The following is a 20503-nucleotide window of genomic DNA, read 5'->3' as shown; positions in this document are numbered from 1 at the left end:
CTAGGGTTTACAAAGAATGGTGTGAAAAGGGAAAAACATCCAGTATGCAGCAGTCCTGTGGGCGAAAATGCCTTGTTGATGCTAGAGGTCAGAGGAGAATGGGTCGACTGATTCAAGCTGATAGAAGAGCAACTTTGACTGAAATAACCACTCGTTACAACCGAGGTATGCAGCAAAGCATTTGTGAAGCCACAACACGCACAACCTTGAGGTAGATGGGCTACAACAGCAGAAGTCCCCACCGGTTACCATTCATCTCCACTACAAATAGGGAAAAGAGGCTACAATTTGCAGGAGCTCACCAAAATGGACAGTTAAAGACTGCAAAAATGTTGCCTGGTCTGATGAGTCTCGATTTCTGTTGAGACATTCAGATGGTAGAGTCAGAATTTGGTGTAAACAGAAATAGAACATGGATCCATCATGCCTTGTTACCACTGTGCAGGCTGCTGGTGGTGGTGTAATGGTGTGGGGGATGTTTTCTTGGCACACTTTAGGCCCCGTAGTCTCAATTGGGCATTGTTTAAATGACACGGCCTTCCAGAGCATTGTTTCTGACCATGTCCATCCCTTTATGACCACCATGTACACATCCTCTGATGGCTACTTCCAGCAGGATAATGCACCATGTCACAAAGCTCGAATCATTTCAAATTGGTTTCTTGAACATGACAATGGGTTCACTGTACTAAAATGGCCCCCACAGTCACCAGATCTCAACCCAATAGAGCATCTTTGGGATGTGGTGAAACGCGAGTTTCGTGCCCTAGATGTGAATCCCACAAATTTCCATCACATGCAAGATGCTATCCTATCAATATGGGCCAACATTTCTAAAGAATGCTTTCAGCACCTTGTTAAATCAATACCACGTAGAATTAAGGCAGTTCTGAAGGCGAAAGGGGGTCAAACACAGTATTAGTATGGTGTTCCTTATAATCCTTTAGGTGAGTGTATACACTTGTTAGGGGAAGGGCAAGTAAATATCTCCATTTTACCTTACAGTACCTGCATTATTATTTTTTTACGAGTAAACCCACACTGACACGGGGAACAGGCCTCATGAACCATCCAGGGTTCAAACCAGGGACCTTTTTGCTGTGAGGCAACAGTGCTACCCAGCAAGCCAATGTGCCACTTCCTATGACTGTCAAGGTTGTACGTTTGCAGCCTGCAAGATTTACACCATTTTTCCAAATGCTGTTTACATTTTATATGATATCAAAAACTTCTGTGTACTACAACGTCCACAAAGTTTATAGAGCAAGCACACAAGTGTACAGTTTGTCATATGAAATAAAGTGCATGTCTTTAAAGTTAAAATTTGATAAATGTCTTTTCAGAAATATATTACCACAACGTAAAAGTGTGAAAAGGATTTATAACTGTACAACAGTAAATATGTCACTTTATACGATAAGATCGGTTCTTGGTACACGTCCAGATACCTGAAAGCATTTTAATGACATTACTGTTACATGTAAAATGAACATCATTGCAAATACAGTATCACGGTCGTTACAAACACGTTCGGGCCGGTGGGAATTGGTGGGGCAGAGCCGCTCCCCTCTGGTGACCCCTACTCTCAATTACACAGAGATTACCGAGCAACCCCGGCCCTGCTTGTCAGCCCCTATAAATTTAGAGCAGGCACAATTACGCTCACTCCTGCCTGCTAACGCCATTAAACACTGCCTTCTCCTATACACACTGGAGGGAGTCGAGAGTTAATATAGACGTCGACAGGCGTGGTGAGACAGACGGAGTATGTGAGTGGAAGAGGGAGGTGCAGATGGAGCTTTGCTCACATTACTGCTCAAGAAAGACCAATATGTTCTTCTACACCTGACAAATAACATCATCTCTCTAAAAACAGGAAACCTCTTGGTGGATGTGTTTTGCTGCTAATTAATACATTACTCGTAATGTGCATGTGCCATTTTTTCTTAAAGTAACAGTTGACAATAAAAATGAAAATTCGCCCTCATGTTTAAAGCTTCTACTATAGCAGTAACCTTTAAATGATTAATCTGTAGATTTGCACTACTATAAATAACCGTGCTTTGCGATGCCATAGAAGAACCATTTCTTCAAAAATGTACTTTGTAGTGAAAAAAAAAACATTTTTTCCTCCAATAGGCCAAAAACCTGCAAATAAGGTGAATTGGAGATACCAAAGGATCTCTCCCCCAAATTGTGTATGGATTATCTAGTTATCGCCATGAATATAGCCATAGATGCTGGAAGGGCGTGAAGAAATAAATAAAGAAAGAAAGGTGGTTTGAAACTGTACAGCAGAACATTTTGATTTACTTCATGCTTAATAAATGATCCAAAACTGTCAGTGCTAAAGTATGCAGCTGAGCTTTCCAACACGATTGGTTTTGATGAAAAATCAACCTAAAATTGAAACAATTGCAGAGCAAAATCTTGCCATGACACCTCAGGAAACTTTTTTTGAAAAACTGCCATTTCCCAGCTCAACTAGAGTTAAACATTTGATTTTTACCGTTTTGGAATACATTCAGCCCATCTCTGGGTCTGGCATTACCGCTTTTAGCATAGCTTAGCATAATACATTGAATCTGATTAGACCATTAGCATCACGCTCAAAAATTATTTTCCTATTTAAAACTTGACTCTTCTGTAGTTACATTGTGTACTAAGACCGACGGAAAATTAAAGTTGTGATTTTCTAAGCAGATATGGCTAGGAACTATACTCTCATTCTGGCGTAATAATCAAAGACTTTGCTGCCGTAACATGGCTGCAGGAGGCGTAGTGATATTACGCAGCAGCCGAAAATAGTCCCCTGCTATTGAAAGATTCTAAGGGGACTATTTTCGGCTGCTGCGTAATATCATTGGTTAACTATTTGGTTATTTTAAGTGTGATGCTAATGGTCTAATCAGATTCAATTGATTGTGCTAAGCTATGCTAAAAGTGGTACCGCCAGACCCAGAGATCAGCTGAATGGATTCCAAAACGTTAAGAATCAAAATGTTTAACTCTAGGGGAGCTGGAAAATAAGCATATTTTCAAAAAAAGTGGAGTGTCAATACAATGTTGACCATCAGAATCTGTGATTTATGGATCTGTTGTATTTAGCTCATATAACAGAGCTGTTGAAAGCTCAATTCTGATTGGCTGACAAACACGATAAGGTGCACAATTACATTTTAGTACACTCGAAAAATGCTGGGTTAATATTGGACAGAACCGAGGGGCAACCTCCTGATCTCTCTGATGAAGCCAATACAGAAGTGACTTAAACTGCAATTCATAGAGTAGCCGCTAGAGGCAGGCTCCAAAAGGGAATCAATTCCCACAGACCCCCATGTTAAAATGCCCAACTTTACAGTAGAAAATAATGTGTTACGAAATATGTTTTTGGTCTATATAGGTAATTTTGCCCTTTATGACAACTGTGAGGTGGGTGAACTTTTTTGTAACTCTTCCATTTAAATTATAGACAGTTTCATCGGCCGCACGTGCGCTGACGCGATACACGTCTGGATCCGAACTTTACTTCCAGTTGCGTTTTTTTTAATGGTCTTCTAGTTGCTAAACTGATCTCTTGAACAAATGCCTCATCGAAAATAACAAATGTTTTGGTTTCCTAGGTAATCTATGTGTTTTTTTTTGCTTGTTATATAAATAAACTACGTTTAAAGAACTTTGTTGTTATTTATTTTTAGCCGAGTTTACCAGAAATTATGTGCGGACCATGACAAACGCTAGCTTATGTTGTTACTGCTGAAACCGTCTATATTAAGCTTTAAAGTTCTGCATATTTAAGGGTGTGGCCACTTGAGTGATGTTTTTTTTTTGCTTGTTAGCTGTACATATTGTCACACAGCAGCTTTAAGGCATTATTCTGCTTTTTGTTATAAGCCAGAAATGACAAGGAGGCAGCCTCTCGCAATACAAAGTCAATGGAGACGGATGGATTGTTTTCCCCCAGGTGGGCGTGGTTTTCAGGTTATAACGTGCTGCGCTCTCTCTCTATTGAGCAATCACCCACCTCCCACCACTTTATCCATTGGCTACAAAAAAGCTCTTCACAAACCTATGAGTGACTTCATGGACAGTACGTCCATATTTTTTACAGTCTATGGACATAACACTAACACTATGGACATAGCGCTGGTTTAAAAATCACCTTACTGGATTGCTTAAACCTGAGCATTGAGTAATTTTTACCTTTAGTCAGAAAGGACAACGAAGAGTGCATAGAGAGAGATTTTTTGCCAGAAAGAGGGTTTTGTAGTACAAGACATTTCTTAAATAACAATAATATGACTAATATGACATTTGTGTTTTTTTAATAACAAACTTTTTCATTGCCATTAAAGTTAAATTACTGAACTCCTCAAATGCCAATGTAAATACTCTGAACGTATGGTTTTGGTACCATGTAGCAACACACATGACTGTGATGTCATAGCGCAAAGTGGCTTTCCAAGAAGCAGTTCATTGCCCCATCATTTTTCATTGCAGATTCCTCAAAAAACCTATTTGCAGTGAAGTGCTGCCTAATTAAAACTCCGAGTTGAGCATCTGGACCTTTTAAAGTCCTCATTAAAGACTGACCACCGAGTAAAAGGAGACAAACCAGCATTGAAAGTGAAGTGAGTCAGCATCTTTGCTTGAATCTGTAGTAGAATGTCAGAGATTCATTCATTGCTTACTCACTGGCTGTGGATCAGTGTTTGTAATGAAAACGCACAGACTTTGACTTTACGAGCACTGCCTTTGTGTATAGTCTGCTGAAGAGGATGAGTCAGGCCTTCTGAGAACAAAAAACTGAAAGCGAGGAGATGTAAAATTTGTATACGAGAGGTTAATGACTCTCATTGAAGAAAATGTCAAGACATTTACTGTTGGCTGTCTGGTCTAATTGAAAACACAGAAGCACTGTGAATGTATTAGATGCTTTGCGCAAAACAAAAATTCTTAGTCATCCAGATTTCGTTGTTACAAAACCATAAAGTTATGGTATTACCATGGTTCATGTCTGTTAAATTTCTTTGTTTTCTTATAAAGAAAACTGTCACATATCCTGGTATGATATTTCACAGAAGTGTCTTCCTTCTGGTCACCTTTTCAAGCCACTGAAGCTGTGAACTACTGAAGAGATTGTTGATGTGGACAGTTTCTGCCATGTCAACCTGCACTCTGCAATTTCTTGGTGGCCTATTGGTCACTACTTTGACAACTGTGGTTCTGATTTAGTTACTCAATGTATGGTCTGATCTAATATAGTCTTCACGTCTACATAATCGACCTCATCTTCTTTCTAAGTTCAGTCTTATTGATTTGAAAAAGCACAGCCTTTTTGAAAATTATACTATGGAACAAGTTTAGAAATAAAAGGGCTACACAATGCCACACACTGTAAAAAAATGCAGCCGGAAGTCAATTCAATGCTTTTTACGTTTTGATGTGTTAATACTTGACATAACTTGCAAAATGCTGCATTTTTTACAGTAAAGATGAACCATTTTTGACAGAATGGTTCCAAAAAGAACCCTTAATATCCAAACCTAATGCGTGGATAAATGTTCTCTGGACTATAAAAGAAATAAAAGAAATTATTTTTTAAGAACCTTTCACTGAATGTTTTTTTAGGAAACAAAAATATTCTTCTATGGCACTGCTATTAATGATATCAATTCAAAATATATTTTTATGTTACTTTGCCTTAACAAATTAAATTAAACAATTTTAAACAATGTTTTTATAAGTTATGTCAACTTATCATTTTGATGAAGTCAAAACATAATTTATGGTGCTTTTCCATAGCATAGTATACCCAACGGTTTGGGTCGGGTCAGCTAACTTTTAGGGGCTTTTCCACTAGGTGCAGTACGTAGTACCCTATATTTTTTAAATACAACCTCGGTTGGAGTTCAAAGCAACCCGACCTGACACCAAAATGTGACACGCAACCACTTTAGATCACTGATTGGTCTGAGAGAATCGTCACTACCAGCATAATCGCTATAATGTAAAAGATTAGCTTTACCTTCATGCTAGCTTGCGCTGTCTCGAGTTAACATGTTGTCAACTGTATTTTGCTGTAAGTTCCCAAACTCCCTTTTAGCGATGAAAAACATCCACAGGTTGAAAATCAGAAACACCATACCAGTTATTTTCCATTTTGGCAATTTGTGGCGGCACATTCGCGACGCGCACGTCCGCATATATGCTTAAATGCAACTTAAATGATGCTCAGCGGAGCGCGTCGACTGACGGCACAGGTGTTTGTACAGAAACTGCCATGTGAGACATTGGTAGTGATAAACGTGATGTGTAAACATCTATTTGTGGTGGTCAATTTTTATTTTTTTGGCAGACTGAGAAATAAATGAATGTATGGGAATGTACAACGACACTCTCCCTTGTATGATGTCACAGCAGTAGGCGGAGCAAATATAAAGACACGCCTATAATCCCTCCCACTCTGAAGTGTTAAAGCTAAAGCGATGGAAAAGCTAGCCAAGCAAAAGTGAGGTGAGCTGACCCGACCTAAACCTTCATGCTTTAACATAGCACTAAGAAAACGTTAATTGTTTCATTTGTATTGAAGATTTCAGCAAACAGTAACATGCATGGATAACTTTGCATCCTACTTTTCTTCAAAGGAATTTGCATAAAATAAAGAGCAAAAAAGTGTCTCCGCACCAATAATAGAAACAACAAAGGCTAGGTGCTTGCTTATGATAGGGGTGAGCTTATTGTGTATGGGTGAATCAATAGCTTACAGTTTATACACATTGTTAAAATAATTGGCTTACAGTAATTCTTTTGTAAGACCAAAGCCATCTAAAAAGCCAAATTTATTTTAACATTGTAAAGAAATACAACTATTGATTTGAAAAAAAAAAAAACATTTTATTTGACCAATACTTCATAAGCATTGATATCTTTCTGAGGGCAGAGTATCTAAATGCATCTAAATGTAACATTTAGTCAAAAAGTAAGAAACATTTAACATCAACATTGCCTTTGTTTTGCTCCTAACACTGTATATAGATGTGTGAATGTAAGGCAGCAAAATTTTTTTTTTACAATGTACGTGTTAAATATAAATGAGCTAGTACATGTGTGCATGAGGTGTGATGTGATGCACAGCATCTTATCCTGCACAGTTTTGCATTGTCAACATCACCCCATTATTCACAACCCAATGGCTGACAATCTCTGAGCCATGGGCCATTAAACACACACTCTCTCTCTCTCTCTCTCTCTCACACACACACACACACACACATACACAAACCAGACATTAGCCTGCTGGCTTGTATCGCCTTCCGGAAGAATCCCCCCGGGCTTCCGACAAAGAGGGCAGATTTTTAACAAGTCTAGCTCCTCCAGCAGCTTGCTGATGAGGACGGCCATTTGTTATGAGAAAATCCTCTTTCTGCTATCACTGTCTTTCAAACCTGACTGCTTCTGCTTAAATGCAACTATAGTCATGTAAGTTCACACATTTTGACACTGAGCTTCTCTCTCGCACACACAGTGTCATTCACACTGCAAACTTCACACCATCTTTTAAAACTATTTTGATATTATATTCGTTATTTAAAGATAAATGTAGATCTGTTTCGATGAAAACTCATTGCTTGTATATGTAATAACATACGTCATTTGTAAAAAAGTAGTTATTCGCGACAATCTCACAGTTATAGTAAAGGTGCCAAATTCGATGGAACACCACCCTTAAAATGTCCCAATTACCTGACAGATATCACTGAAGCAGGTGTCCTGTGAAATCAGAGCAGGTTTTGTGACAGCTACATGTATTTAGGAGCCCAATCATTTACAGCCAAACTGAAATACTGACATGTTTTTGGAGTTTAAGAGAGAGGACATGCAGTTAAAGGGTATGGTGGTGGGTTAACATTCTGGCAGAAGTTGACATCTAGCAAAATGTCTGCCATTGCGTAGTGTATATACATATAGATTAGGGGTAGGCGGTATAACCAAAAATCCATTTTACACAATGAGTCATTTTATTTCACGGTAACAGTATATTTCACAGTATATATGTTTTTCGCTGTATATTGTTTTTGGAATATAAACATTTTTGACTGTAGCTTTTAAAGTATTCTGACTGCAGGAAGTAAGTAAATACATTTTTAGCTTTCATGAATCCCTGAATAAAACAAAGTGAGTAAATTTGTGTCAAGCCAAAGAAAACCCACATGAATTGTACATGTGATCCCATGGGTTTATGCATAGGAAACTACACGTGATCACACATTTTTGTACATATAAAATGTGTATGTTCTCAATCGTATGTAAATGTTGATCACAGCAATAACATGAATTCTGATAATGCATGTTTTGATTTGACACATCCAACATATACAAATACATAACCATAACAGCCTTAGCGAAAACGCTTAGTCTTGTCATCCCGGGCTGTGTTCCAGATATACATCCCATAATCAAACTTTACAATAACACACCATGCAACAAAACAACACACTAAATTACGCTGCAGTGAATGTAAATCACCAAAGTGGTGAAGTTAAAGCTGGCACTTCTCTGTCAAGCCTTCTGTCCACACCTGCCAGATTTATTGACAGCTCTGTTAACTTTCCAAAATTAATTCTGTGCGATTACACCTGACAGCGTTACGGGCCAATAAATGCAGATTTGTGTTGGATTATAGTGCCTATCAGGAGAGATTTGTTGTTGGTAACAAACACCTTGAGAGAGAAAGAGAGAGACGGGTAGTAGTTAAAATTCTACCTCCTCTGCCAATATTTTTGTTGCCCACCACAAAAACAACTTTTTTGTGTCAAAAATATATTTAGTTAATATTAAGTATGAAATACACTATTCGAAAGTTTTGGGTCACTGACACGTTAATTTATTAAATGGTTTTAAAAATATTTTAAAAATATTAGTAAACTTTATAGGGCTGTATGTGACTAAAATATTTTTTGCATCTTCAGTGGCTATGTTTACATGCACAACATGTTGTCAATCCGACTGTAATCCCTGAACTTTTAATAAGGTGAACCTGCAGTACAAAAGTAGTACAACTGCAGTAAAATGAAATGCAGCCGTACAGTAGGTTTGCAATCTTTGCATTGTTATTACAGGGGCAGTTGTAGCCTAGTGGTTAGAGCAGTGGTCACCAACCTTTTTACGCCCAAGATCACCAACCTCTGCCTTGATAAATGGAAAGATTTACCTATCAAAGGGCCTCCAACTTGAGGGCGTTTCATTTAGGCTATATATAGTTGAATTACATAAAATGCATGGATCCAATTTTCAAATGCCAAGAAAACTCATAATATTTAAAGTTTCCACTTTCTCTGTGGCAAAATGAGTGTAACATAAATTGACAAAGTTATTAACAAACAAAAAGTGCGCCCTATTTTAACGATCTGAAACGCAAGTGCGAAGCGCAATGTGCAAGTGACTTTGTCGGCGGATCTTGGGCGCTGTTGCTATTTTCCCGGCGGGAGAAATAACTCTTGCGCCGGGTGCAAATCAATAAGGGGTTGGTCTGAAGTAGGTTCATTATTCATAGGTGTGGTTTGGGCGTAACGTCAAATAAACCAATCAGAACGCTATCCAACATTCCCTTTAAACGCAAGTGCACAAGTTCCATGGCGGGTTGCTATTATTATGACGGATTTACCAGGCGCACGCCAGGAGCGGTTCACAGCCGAAGAGACCGACGTTCTTGTAAGAGCAGTCAAAGACAGAGAAGTTGTTTTGTATGGGGATAGGAGAAACCCGCCCAAATCAGCGTAGGTTAAACAGGCGTGAGAGGAAATAGCCACAATTGTCTCATCAGCTGGCATCCCCATCGTTGCGCCAAGCACTACAATGATGTCAGGAGACGGGGGAATCCCAAGCTTGCCAGCATAATTCGGGCACTCCGTGTAATGGGAGGTGGATCTGCCTCTACACAGATCTGCGTCCACCCTCACCGCTGAAAGGGTTTGGGGGCTTTGAAATCGGACCCAAGAAACGCAAGCAAGGTCCAACCCCAAAGTACACTTATAAATCAAGTTCATATACATTAAGGTTTCTTATAAAAATATTTTAATCATTATTTGCATGAGAATTTTTTAACGCAGCCACACAATAAATAAAAACTATCACCACAATGCTCACCACTATGATTCCCCTTATCTCATGTGTTAATATTTTTTATTGTAACAATTTATGATTTGAAAAAATCATCTGTGTAGATTAGATAAGCAAAGTGTGTGCGCGTATTGTGCACGCTATACATTATGGTCAAGCATGCGCCCTTAAAATAGCATAATGAACCACGCGCAACGCGCCACTGACTTTAGACTAGTTTTTTTTGGTCAGTGACGCAATTGTTTTAAAAAAAAGGCAAAATAGCATCAGGGATGGTTTGCGCCGGAACACGCCTCCTTTTTTGCGCTGAACCGCCCAGGGAGCGCAAGTTCATTCCCTAGTTTGCCGACGTGCGTCTGTGGAGGGAAAAACCCGCTGTGCGCCGGTGCAAAATACGAATGATACATGCGTCACTGACAAAGTCAATTGCGCTGGGTGCAAGATAGGGCCCAGTATGTCATTGCAATGTTAAACTTTATCATAATAATGACTTGATACTTTATATTTATTAGATACTTTCTCATAAACTTCTTAAATAATTTACATTAGATCAGATATGTAGCCTATTGTTTTATCAGAATCTGTCCATTCCACTGTACCTTCATTATCTCTGTTGAAATAAAGTTGAAATAAAGTTGTAGGGCCCCATTTTAACGATCTAAGCGCATTGTCTAAAGCGCACAGCACACAGTCTAAATGGGCTTGTCCGAATCCACTTTTGCTAATTTAACGACGGGAAAAATGGTTTGTGTGCAGAGCGCACGGTCGAGTGTACGGTTGTTCATATTCTTTTAATGAGTAATGAGAGTGTTTTGGGCGTAACATTCAATAAACCACTGAGAGTCTCAGCTCTCATCCCCTTTAAAAGCCAGTTACGCTGGCACTATGTCTAATCCCTATTTAGATGACGGACTTAAACTGTCCCATAATCCATCATCAATCACTGACAGAACCGCTTGTCATTCGGCTATATATATATATATGAAGAACATGATCAGTCTCATCTTTTAATCTCATTGAAGAAACATTCACGCACAGTCCACAAAGCAAGGTTCTTATGTGTTTTTTTTGTTATATCATGTGTATATAAAATACGGGAAAAGCGCGTCATGGTGTAATGCCGAAAAATGTATCCTGTCAAATGATCCATTCACCAATTCACACTTACCGCGCTGTGAAAGGACGTGGTGTGTGGGCGACGCGAATGCTCTGCTCCCGCGTGCAGTGAAGTGAAACTGACTAATCATTTTTCTATTGAATGCCGAATTCGTAATATTTGACTTTGGGTCATGAAAGCAATAAAACGGCTGACTGACAGCAGGGAAAATTAGTTGGCAGGCTGCCGGGAATTGTCGCGATGATCCCGATTTTTCAACCCCTGGGGAGTCTGCTGACATCGGCTTAACTTAGCACCCTCTTATATAGGTTAAATTATTACTACGCTCACTATTACGGTTAATCTTAGCCGCTGTATTCTGCTGCTACACCAAACTACACTCCACTACACTGAAATAAACTTAACATTTTCTGTTTCTCAGTTTAGTTCTACTTTTTTTGTGACATTTGGGTAATAGTTGAGTGGTTAGGTCTGGGAGAATCAGAGATGCTTTGAATGTCAGTTGCTACAAATCATCAGAAATGCTTACTATTGGACAGCTTAGCTGTAATGCCTTGACATTTCTAAGGGATATAGATATCTATCATATAACTGCTGAAAACAGCCAAGTTAGAGAGTGACATTTAGCCTTTTAAAACATTCAGATGCCTCTTCCACAAACGCAAGCCGCAACTGCAGATATTCTTCTAAAAATGCACTTCATCTCTTTAACTGTCTAAGTAGGAACAGGAAAAACTGTGTTTGTCGATGGGGACCAACTCTCTCTCGAAAAACTTCTGTAAACAATTTCACATCAACATTTTTGGAAACGTAACAATTGACAAGCACACTAGCATATTTTAAGCTGTCTGAAGTTAAGGATAAGATTGTCACAAATATCTCTAAAATATACTGACACACCTCAGCGTACTATAAATGACACTCCACCTTTGCCATATAACATTTCGTTGCTGAATTCAAAGGGCTCTGATATCCAAGAAACACTCTTAGGCAACATATATCTAGTAGGGTATACCTACTGTCAGCAGATATGGCTTGGCCCTGGGCTGTTGATTGAATTACGGTACAAATAACTGATGCGCTGAGAAATGCATGGTGTGGTTCAATAGTGTATGGATTTATGCAATGTTTTTTGCATTTTGTTTGGTCCTTTGTCTCAGCTTACACTGCAAATATGGAAAATAGAGAAAATAAATGGGTGGCATATTCTGCAAGTATTACTCTTTTTGCTTATACTGAGCCGAATAAGTTTTTTCATATTTATCTCCCAAGCACTAAACTTCAGTGTGACTTTTTGACCACCCAAAGCACCCAACTAGCAACCACCCACAACATCCTAACAACTACTTAGAAACATCTTAGCAACCACCCTGAACATACCAGCAATCTAACGATGCACTCAAGTCCTCCGAATACTAACATGTGCAACTCCCTGGCAACCAATCAGAACACCCTAGCACCCACCTACCAAAATCTTAGCAACCACCCTAAACATAACAGCCATTTAATAATGCATTCAAGTACTCTAAATCCTAACATGTCTACAGCAACTCCACGGTAACCACTCAGAACACTCTGACAACCACCTACCAACATCTTAGCAACCACCCGGAACATATGATCAATCTAACAATGCACTCAACCAGTGTAAATCTTAGCAACTGAATAGCAACTCCATGGCAACCACAACATGTGCATAGAAACTCCCTGGCAACCACCTACCAACATCTTAGCAACCACCTGGAACATACCAGCCATCTAACGATGCACTCAAGTACTCTGAATCCTAACATGTGCATAGCAACTCCATGGCAACCAATCAGAACACCCTAAACAACTACCTATCAACATCTTAGCAACCACCCTGAACATAACAGCCATTTAATGATGGACTCAAGTACTCTGAATCCTAACATGTGCATAGCAACTCCCTGGCAACCACTCTGAACACCTTAGCAACCACCTACCAACATCTTAGCAACCACCTGGAACATACCAGCCATCTAACGATGCACTCAAGTACTCTGAATCCTAACATGTGCATAGCAACTCCATGGCAACCAATCAGAACACCCTAAACAACTACCTATCAACATCTTAGCAACCACCCTGAACATAACAGCCATCTAACGATGCACTCAAGTACTCTGAATCCTAACATGTGCATAGCAACTCCATGGCAACCACTCAAAACACCTTAAACAACTACCTATCAACATCTTAGCAAACACCCTGAACATAACAGCCATTTAATGATGGACTTAAGTACTCTGAATCCTAACATCTGCATAGCAACTCCATGGCAACCACTCAGAACACCAGAGCAATCACATAACAACATCTTAGCAACCACCATGAACATAACAGGCGTTTAATAATGCACTTAAGTACTCTAAATCCTAATATGTGCACAGCAATTCCACGCCACGGTAACCACTCAGAACACCCTGGCAACCACCTACCAACATCTTAGCAACCACCCGGAAAATATGATCAATCTAACAATGCACTCATCCAGTGTAAATCTTAGCAACTGAATAGCAACTCTATGGCAACCACTCAGAACACCTGGGCAACCACCAACCAACATCTTAGTAACCACCTGGAACATACCAGCCATCTAACGATGTACTCAAGTACTCTGAATCCTAACATGTGCATAGCAACTCCCTGGCAACCATTCAGAACACCTTAGCAACCACCAAACAACATCTTAGCAACCACCTGGAACATACCAACCATCTAACGATGCACTCAAGTACTCTGAATCCTTACATTTGCATAGAAACTCCATGGCAACCACTCAGAACACCAGAGCAATTACCTAACAACATCTTAGCAACCACCATGAACATAACAGCCATTTCATTATGCACTCAAGAAGTCTGAATCCTAACATGTGCACAGCAACTCCATGGCAACCACTCAGAACATCCTAACAACTACCTATCAACATCTTAGCAAACACCCTGAACATAACAGCCATTTAATGATGCACTTAAGTACTCTGAATCCTAACATCTGCATTGCAACTCCATGGCAACCACTCAGAACATCCTAGCAACCACCTACCAACATCTTCGCAACCACTCTGAACATCACAACCATCTAACGCTGGATTTTCACCGACTGCGGAGCGGCTGCAGATCCGCTGCGGAACGGCGTCAGAGTCAATCGGTTTCCATTCAAGTCAATGTGTGTATTTCCACTGACTGCCTTCCGAATCCATCACAGCTCTGGCCATCCGCAGCCCTCCGGAACAAATATGCAGAGCTTCTATTTTTGCCTGATCCCGGACCACGTGATTTTGCGAGACCTCATGGGTCCTCAGCACTTCAACTACCAACATCTTAGCAACCACCTTGAACATAACAACCATCTAACAATGCACAAGTACTCTGAATCCTAACATGTGCATAATAACTCCCTAGAAACCAATCAGAGCAACCTAGCAACCACCTACCAACCACCCTGAACATACCAGCCATCTAATGATGCACTCAAGTACTCTGAATCCTAACATGTGCATAGCAACTCCCTAGCAACCACTCAGAACATCCTAGCAACCACCTACCAACATCTTAGCAACCACCCTGAACAGACCAGCAATCTTACGATGCACTCAATTACTCTGAATCCTAACATGTGCATAGCAACTCCCTGACAACCATTTAGAGACATCCTGGCAACCATCCACAGTACACAAACACCCTTCCACTCAACAATTTCAACATAAAATGAAAAAAGTAGTAATAGCATTTGCGAGGGAAAGAATTGCCATCCTGTCATTCTAAGTAAAACAACAAATGTTAAGCATAGAGACTACATCTGAAGGCTCTCTGAGGGCATGGCTACTGCCAAAATATTCCTCATCGTACAGACGAAGGGCATGATGGGAAACTTACTGTCAATCTCATCACATTACCAGCTCTCAAAACTGCCCGAGTCAGCAGTAGTACCGAGAACAAGACAGAAAATGATTAGGACAATATTGTGAATGTGACATTTCTGACCGACAGAGACGGTTGGAGGCTATATGAGCTGTGATTGGCCGTCCTCTCGCTGTAATTAGTAATTTGAAGTTGGAGGTAAAGTAAGTATTGATGTCTCCCTTGCCCTCCTCCTCCCTCTCTTTCTCTCTCTCTCCGGGTGTAAAAAAGTACGAAGCGAAGCTCGTAGGCATCGACGCGACTGCAGCAAAATGATCATAAAGAGGAAATTAGCTGCAGGAGACACTGGGGTGAATGCACATGCACAGATTCATCACAAAAAGTAGTTCTGCAGCTGCAATAAACTTTAAGCATGACAGATTGTGCATTATTCGCAAAACTGTTCTACTAATATATTTGTTTTGCGAGAAACGTACACAAACATAGGCCTGAGCCAAATCAAATTAACCAGAGAGGAAAAAACCCAATCTATTTCTAGCTCTCGTACAGGCTATTATAGCCTTGCAGCACCTCATGATGTCATCTTATTTATGGATGTCATTAGGGACAGAGAAGGGAAAAGGTTGCTATTTAAAAAAGATTAAGAGCGGGGACAGAGATGAATGTTTGCGGCTTTTTTACGCACTGCAGGTTCTTACTTTATCATTAAACACACACACACACAGACAGACGGTCTGCTCCAGTAGAGGGTGCCCGGGACAGCCGAACCACTGCGCCTGCAGCTGAACTTCACAGCCTCTTTAAAAATAAATTATCAGTGGGGTGATGTCACGGGGCGAGGAAACGGTAAAAGGGCAACCCAAGTGCGGCCCGGCCTCTGCAGGAAGCTCAGAGGAGAGTCGTACGTCTGAACTGCATTCAGGGGAAATTACACAGGGACTTGGGTGGTTTGTGAGTGCGCTTGTGTTTGTGAATGAATGGTGGAGGGAAGACCTAATGCGTTTGAAGAGCCTTACAAACACTTTTCAATGCAAAATGGAGTCTAATGCTCGAGAGCTCAAAACGAAGCCATTAGGCATCGTTGACCTTTGCTCACTTCATCAATAGACGAAAGCCACACTGCCAAACAGTCTGAAACGAAAACATTAGCATGCTCTCCTGCCAAAAAACATTAGCCTTGAGAAAGAGTCACAAGAAAAACAAAACACAAACAAAAGCATTTAGAAAAGTAAAGTCAATTCGTAAATCTCCATTTACAACAATATTATGGTACAATCTTTGTAGGAAAACAAAACATATGTTAGATTCTGAATCTTACATTTTTCAGCCTGGTTTTATAGAAAAGTCTCAGCTAATGCCAGGACTACGCTTTAGTTAAATGAAGCTATTCAAGCATTTTTTTATAAACATGTCTTAGAAAAGACGTTACTGGTGTATCTTGAGAAAAAAAATCAATGGCACTGACATATTTTAAAGGAACACTTCACTTTCTTTGAAATATGCTAATTTTCTAGCTTACCTAAACAAGTTAAACATTTGATTATTACCGTTTTGGAATCCATTCAGCCGATCTCCGGGTCTGGCGCTTCCACTTTTAGCATAGCTTAGCATAATCCATTGAATCTGATTAGACCATTAGCATTGCGCTAAAAAATAACCAAAAAAAATAACAATTTTTCCTATTTAAAACTTGACTCTTCCGTAGTTACATCGTGTACTAGGACTGGCAGAAAATTAAAAGTTGTGATTTTCTTGGCAGATATGGCTAGGAACTATACAGGAACTATACTCTCATTCTGGCGTAATAATCAAGGACTTTGCAGCTGTAACATGGCTGCAGCAGGCGTAGTGTTATTAGGTACTGCCTGAAAATACTCCCCTTGGTTAATTTCAATAGCAGGGGACGAATTTTTATCTTGAATAGTGAAGAGTTGCTGTAACTTAGGCTACGTTTAGATGGAAACAATCTGAAAAGAAACCGCAAAAGTGGCGTTGCGTTATCACTTTTTATATTCCGCGTTTATACGAGTGTTTTGAGGGGGAAATCTACGTGGATATGGTGATGCAAAAGTGTGTAAAATTCGATGTAGTATGCACTCCAGGCAGCTAGGTGGCAATGTGAAGCACTGACACACAACAACACCAAGTCGGCGCACCTGCATACAACCTTCTTCCTTGTCTCCCAAATTTCGCATTTGACGTCTGGTTTGCCTCCGATGAATTGGCGCATCAACAATTTGATGGAGGTAATTAATGCACCTTCTCTAGCTGTGAATAATTCATACTTAATTATAATTTTGTATATTTATCCGAGCTGCTATGGCCACTTGAAGGTCCGACGTATGGAAATATTTGTTTGTTGTTATTTTCCTGAACTGGCGCATGTTTGTGATGTAAACGCGTACGCGACGAGAGCCATCGTGAGCGGACTTTTGCATTTTAAGATTTCCACTCTGGAAGGTGGTTTTACTTTTTTGCGTTTTTAAGCTCCCAAAACACCGTCGCCATGCAATGAAAGGCACATCCGATAAAATATTCTTACGCTTTCACCCTTGAGCGTTCTCGTGTAAACAGGCCCTTAATAAATAAAGCAAATTTAACTTTATTTTATAAGGGGCGCTTCACATTTCGCATCTCAAACCATACGGAAAATGTGAGCACCACTTTCCTCTTTTCCAAGGTGCTTTCCGATGCACCATTCTGAAAAGTTGAAGAATTTTCAACTGGCTGAAAAAATGTACACGCCTGGAAAAAAAAAGAGCGCGTTGCTCTCTATTTGACTGCGCTTGCCGCACAGCTAACTTTAAAATAACTTATTTGCGCGTGCAAATTACTTGTAAATGTAAATGATTTTTTGCACTGTTGTGTAAACCACACTTTTAACTGCGTTTTTATAGAGCAATATTCTTCAATATATTTTTTAAAAATTATTATTTTTTTAAATATTAGATATTCTATTTAATTAGATATAAAATATGTAATAAAACATTTATTAATATACATTTTCGAGGCATCAAGCATAACTTGTTCTTTACACAGGAATACTGTATATTGATTTTACAATAACAATACCTTTAAGTTTTTAATAAATATTTTTTAAAAGTACATATTTTCAAGATCATCTACCTAAATAAAATGAGAATATACTAATATTGAAGATACAGTTTCTGAAGCAAATCTGTGATACTAATAAACATCTTCATTCTCGGATGATCTCTTTACTTTTTTGGTGTTTAGATGTTTTATTGATACTAATTTAAAGTGCACATATTTCATTGCTAAAAACAATGTTATTTTGTGTATTTGGTATAATATAATGTGTTTGCGTGGTTTATGGTTAAAAACACATTATTTTCCACATACTGTACATTTTTGTAGCTCCAGATTTCACTTTCTTTTTAAAACGCATGGATTTGAAAAGCTCTGTGTCCCTGATTGGCCAGCTAATCTGTAAATCGTGATTGGTCTGAAATGTGACGCTCATTACCATGTTTAAAAGATTCGCTCACAATGCAATGCTAACAGGAGTTAACTTACAGGCTGTGAGTCAGAAGTGGGATGAATTATGATAATGTCGGTCTTGTCTACATCACCAATCCCAGGAAGTAAACTCTGTGTGGTTTTTGTAGTCCAAGAAAAGAGATTTACGTTGAGACGATAACTCACTTCATCGTTTACTTTAGAGTTTGTACCTTTTGCATATCGTTAACATGTACTAATACACACTTTAACACCAAAGGAAATGTGAAAACGTGAATAGGTGCTCTTTAAGATACTTTAGGAATAGTTGTCTGATTATGAAAAAAAACAGTATATTCATTTTGGCTTAAATGAGTTTGTATATCTTACTTTGGATGTGTGAACTTGTCCACCAGCGTGACCTTCTCCACTAGATCTCCTCCAAAACTGCGTACCAGGTCGTAGAAGTCATTTTCGGTGTAACCGTCTGACGGCAGCCAGAAAGAGATGTCATTGATGAGCGGAGGATATTTACTGAGAGCCTACAATGAGGAGAGGAAGAATTGATTGATATGGAGTGTGTGAAGCATGCCAAAGATAAACAACTAAAAGACATGAAGGAGATTAGCTCAATAAAGCTTTGTGCTTTGCCTAACAACAAACTTTATCCATAGCAAAATCATTTTAATGAAAAGCTTTGAGTGCGTTACTGCTTTTGCAAAATAACAGCAATAAGATAAAGAAACATAAGTTAAATCATTAAGTGTATTGACCTACTGTACCAATCAATATACATAGATCATTAATCCATAATCTGTAAGTTTATTGACACTCTTGTCATAACTTAAATCACAATCACATTTACAAAGCTGTACAATTCTGATAAATGTGCACATGCATAGAAAAGTTTAAAGGGGACATATCATGAAAATCTGACTTTTCCCATGTTTAATTGCATCCCCAGTGCTTAAATCAACCTAGAAAATGTGAAAAAGATCAACCCAATAACTTAGTTTTGGTAAACCATTCTCTGCCTCCATGTGAAAAAAATAGATAATTGAAATTTGTCTCCCCTTGTGATGTCAGAAGGTGATAATAAAGACACATTTTTGCTCACACCTACAAAGTGGCACTTTTAACATGTTATAATAAATTATCTATATGGTATTTTGGGCTAAAACTTCACATACATACTCCGCGGACGCCAAATATTTATTTTACATCTTTAAAAAGTCTTGTGAAATGTCCCATTTGAGTTAGTATGGCATTTGGTTTGATATTTTGCTTCCTATATAAAATTAAAATTGCAACACTTTTCATGCTTTTTTTTCTTGCCCGAAAGTCACCAGTTATTGGTCTGATGTATTTAATGTACTCTCAAGAATTTTTAAGATTACATTATCACTGGACCCATTGTTGATTATCCTCGGCACATCACAGGTATTTAGAAAATTGACTCCAACTCAACAACGGTTCATTTCCTATTCTCTTATTATTGCAAAAAAGTTACTTTTGATGTCATGGAAAGGACCAGCGATACCCACTGATAAAATGTGGCTTCGAGACTTGTCCAATACTTTACATTTAGAAAGAATCAGATATTTGTTGAAGGATAATCTTTCAGGCTTCTATAGTATTTGGCAACCCTTCATAGATTTCTTACAATCAATATCTGTATAAACTCACTTTCATTTTATTTGTATAAATTCTTATTGTACTTTATGCTACAAAATTGTATTTATCTTCCGCACGGTTTGTCCTGTCGTTTATACAATTTTTTTTACCCATCTTTTGTTTTGTTTTGTTTTGTTCCTGTTTATTTATATAAAAATACCTGAGCTTTTCTCATATTGTTGATTGAAAATTGTATATCATTTATATGCCCAATAAAAAAATAAAATTTATAAATAAAAAA

At 38.8% G+C, this 20503-nt stretch overlaps 1 protein-coding gene across 2 annotated transcripts in view; it reads right to left on the bottom strand.

Moving 5' to 3' along the window:
- fars2 (phenylalanyl-tRNA synthetase 2, mitochondrial) overlaps positions 1-20503 on the bottom strand; it is a 183895-nt gene that overhangs the window by 64793 nt on the left and 98599 nt on the right. For both annotated transcript variants that reach the window (XM_065294756.2, XM_073813159.1), the window contains exon 6: positions 18979-19130. In XM_065294756.2, coding sequence (XP_065150828.2) covers positions 18979-19130 — 152 coding nt within the window. The remainder of the gene's footprint in view (positions 1-18978; positions 19131-20503) is intronic.

Source organism: Paramisgurnus dabryanus, chromosome 22, assembly GCF_030506205.2.
Source record: "Paramisgurnus dabryanus chromosome 22, PD_genome_1.1, whole genome shotgun sequence".
NCBI classification, from domain to species: domain Eukaryota; kingdom Metazoa; phylum Chordata; class Actinopteri; order Cypriniformes; family Cobitidae; genus Paramisgurnus; species Paramisgurnus dabryanus.
Note: the sequence above shows the minus strand (reverse complement) of the source record. Positions and strands in the feature narration are given on the sequence as shown.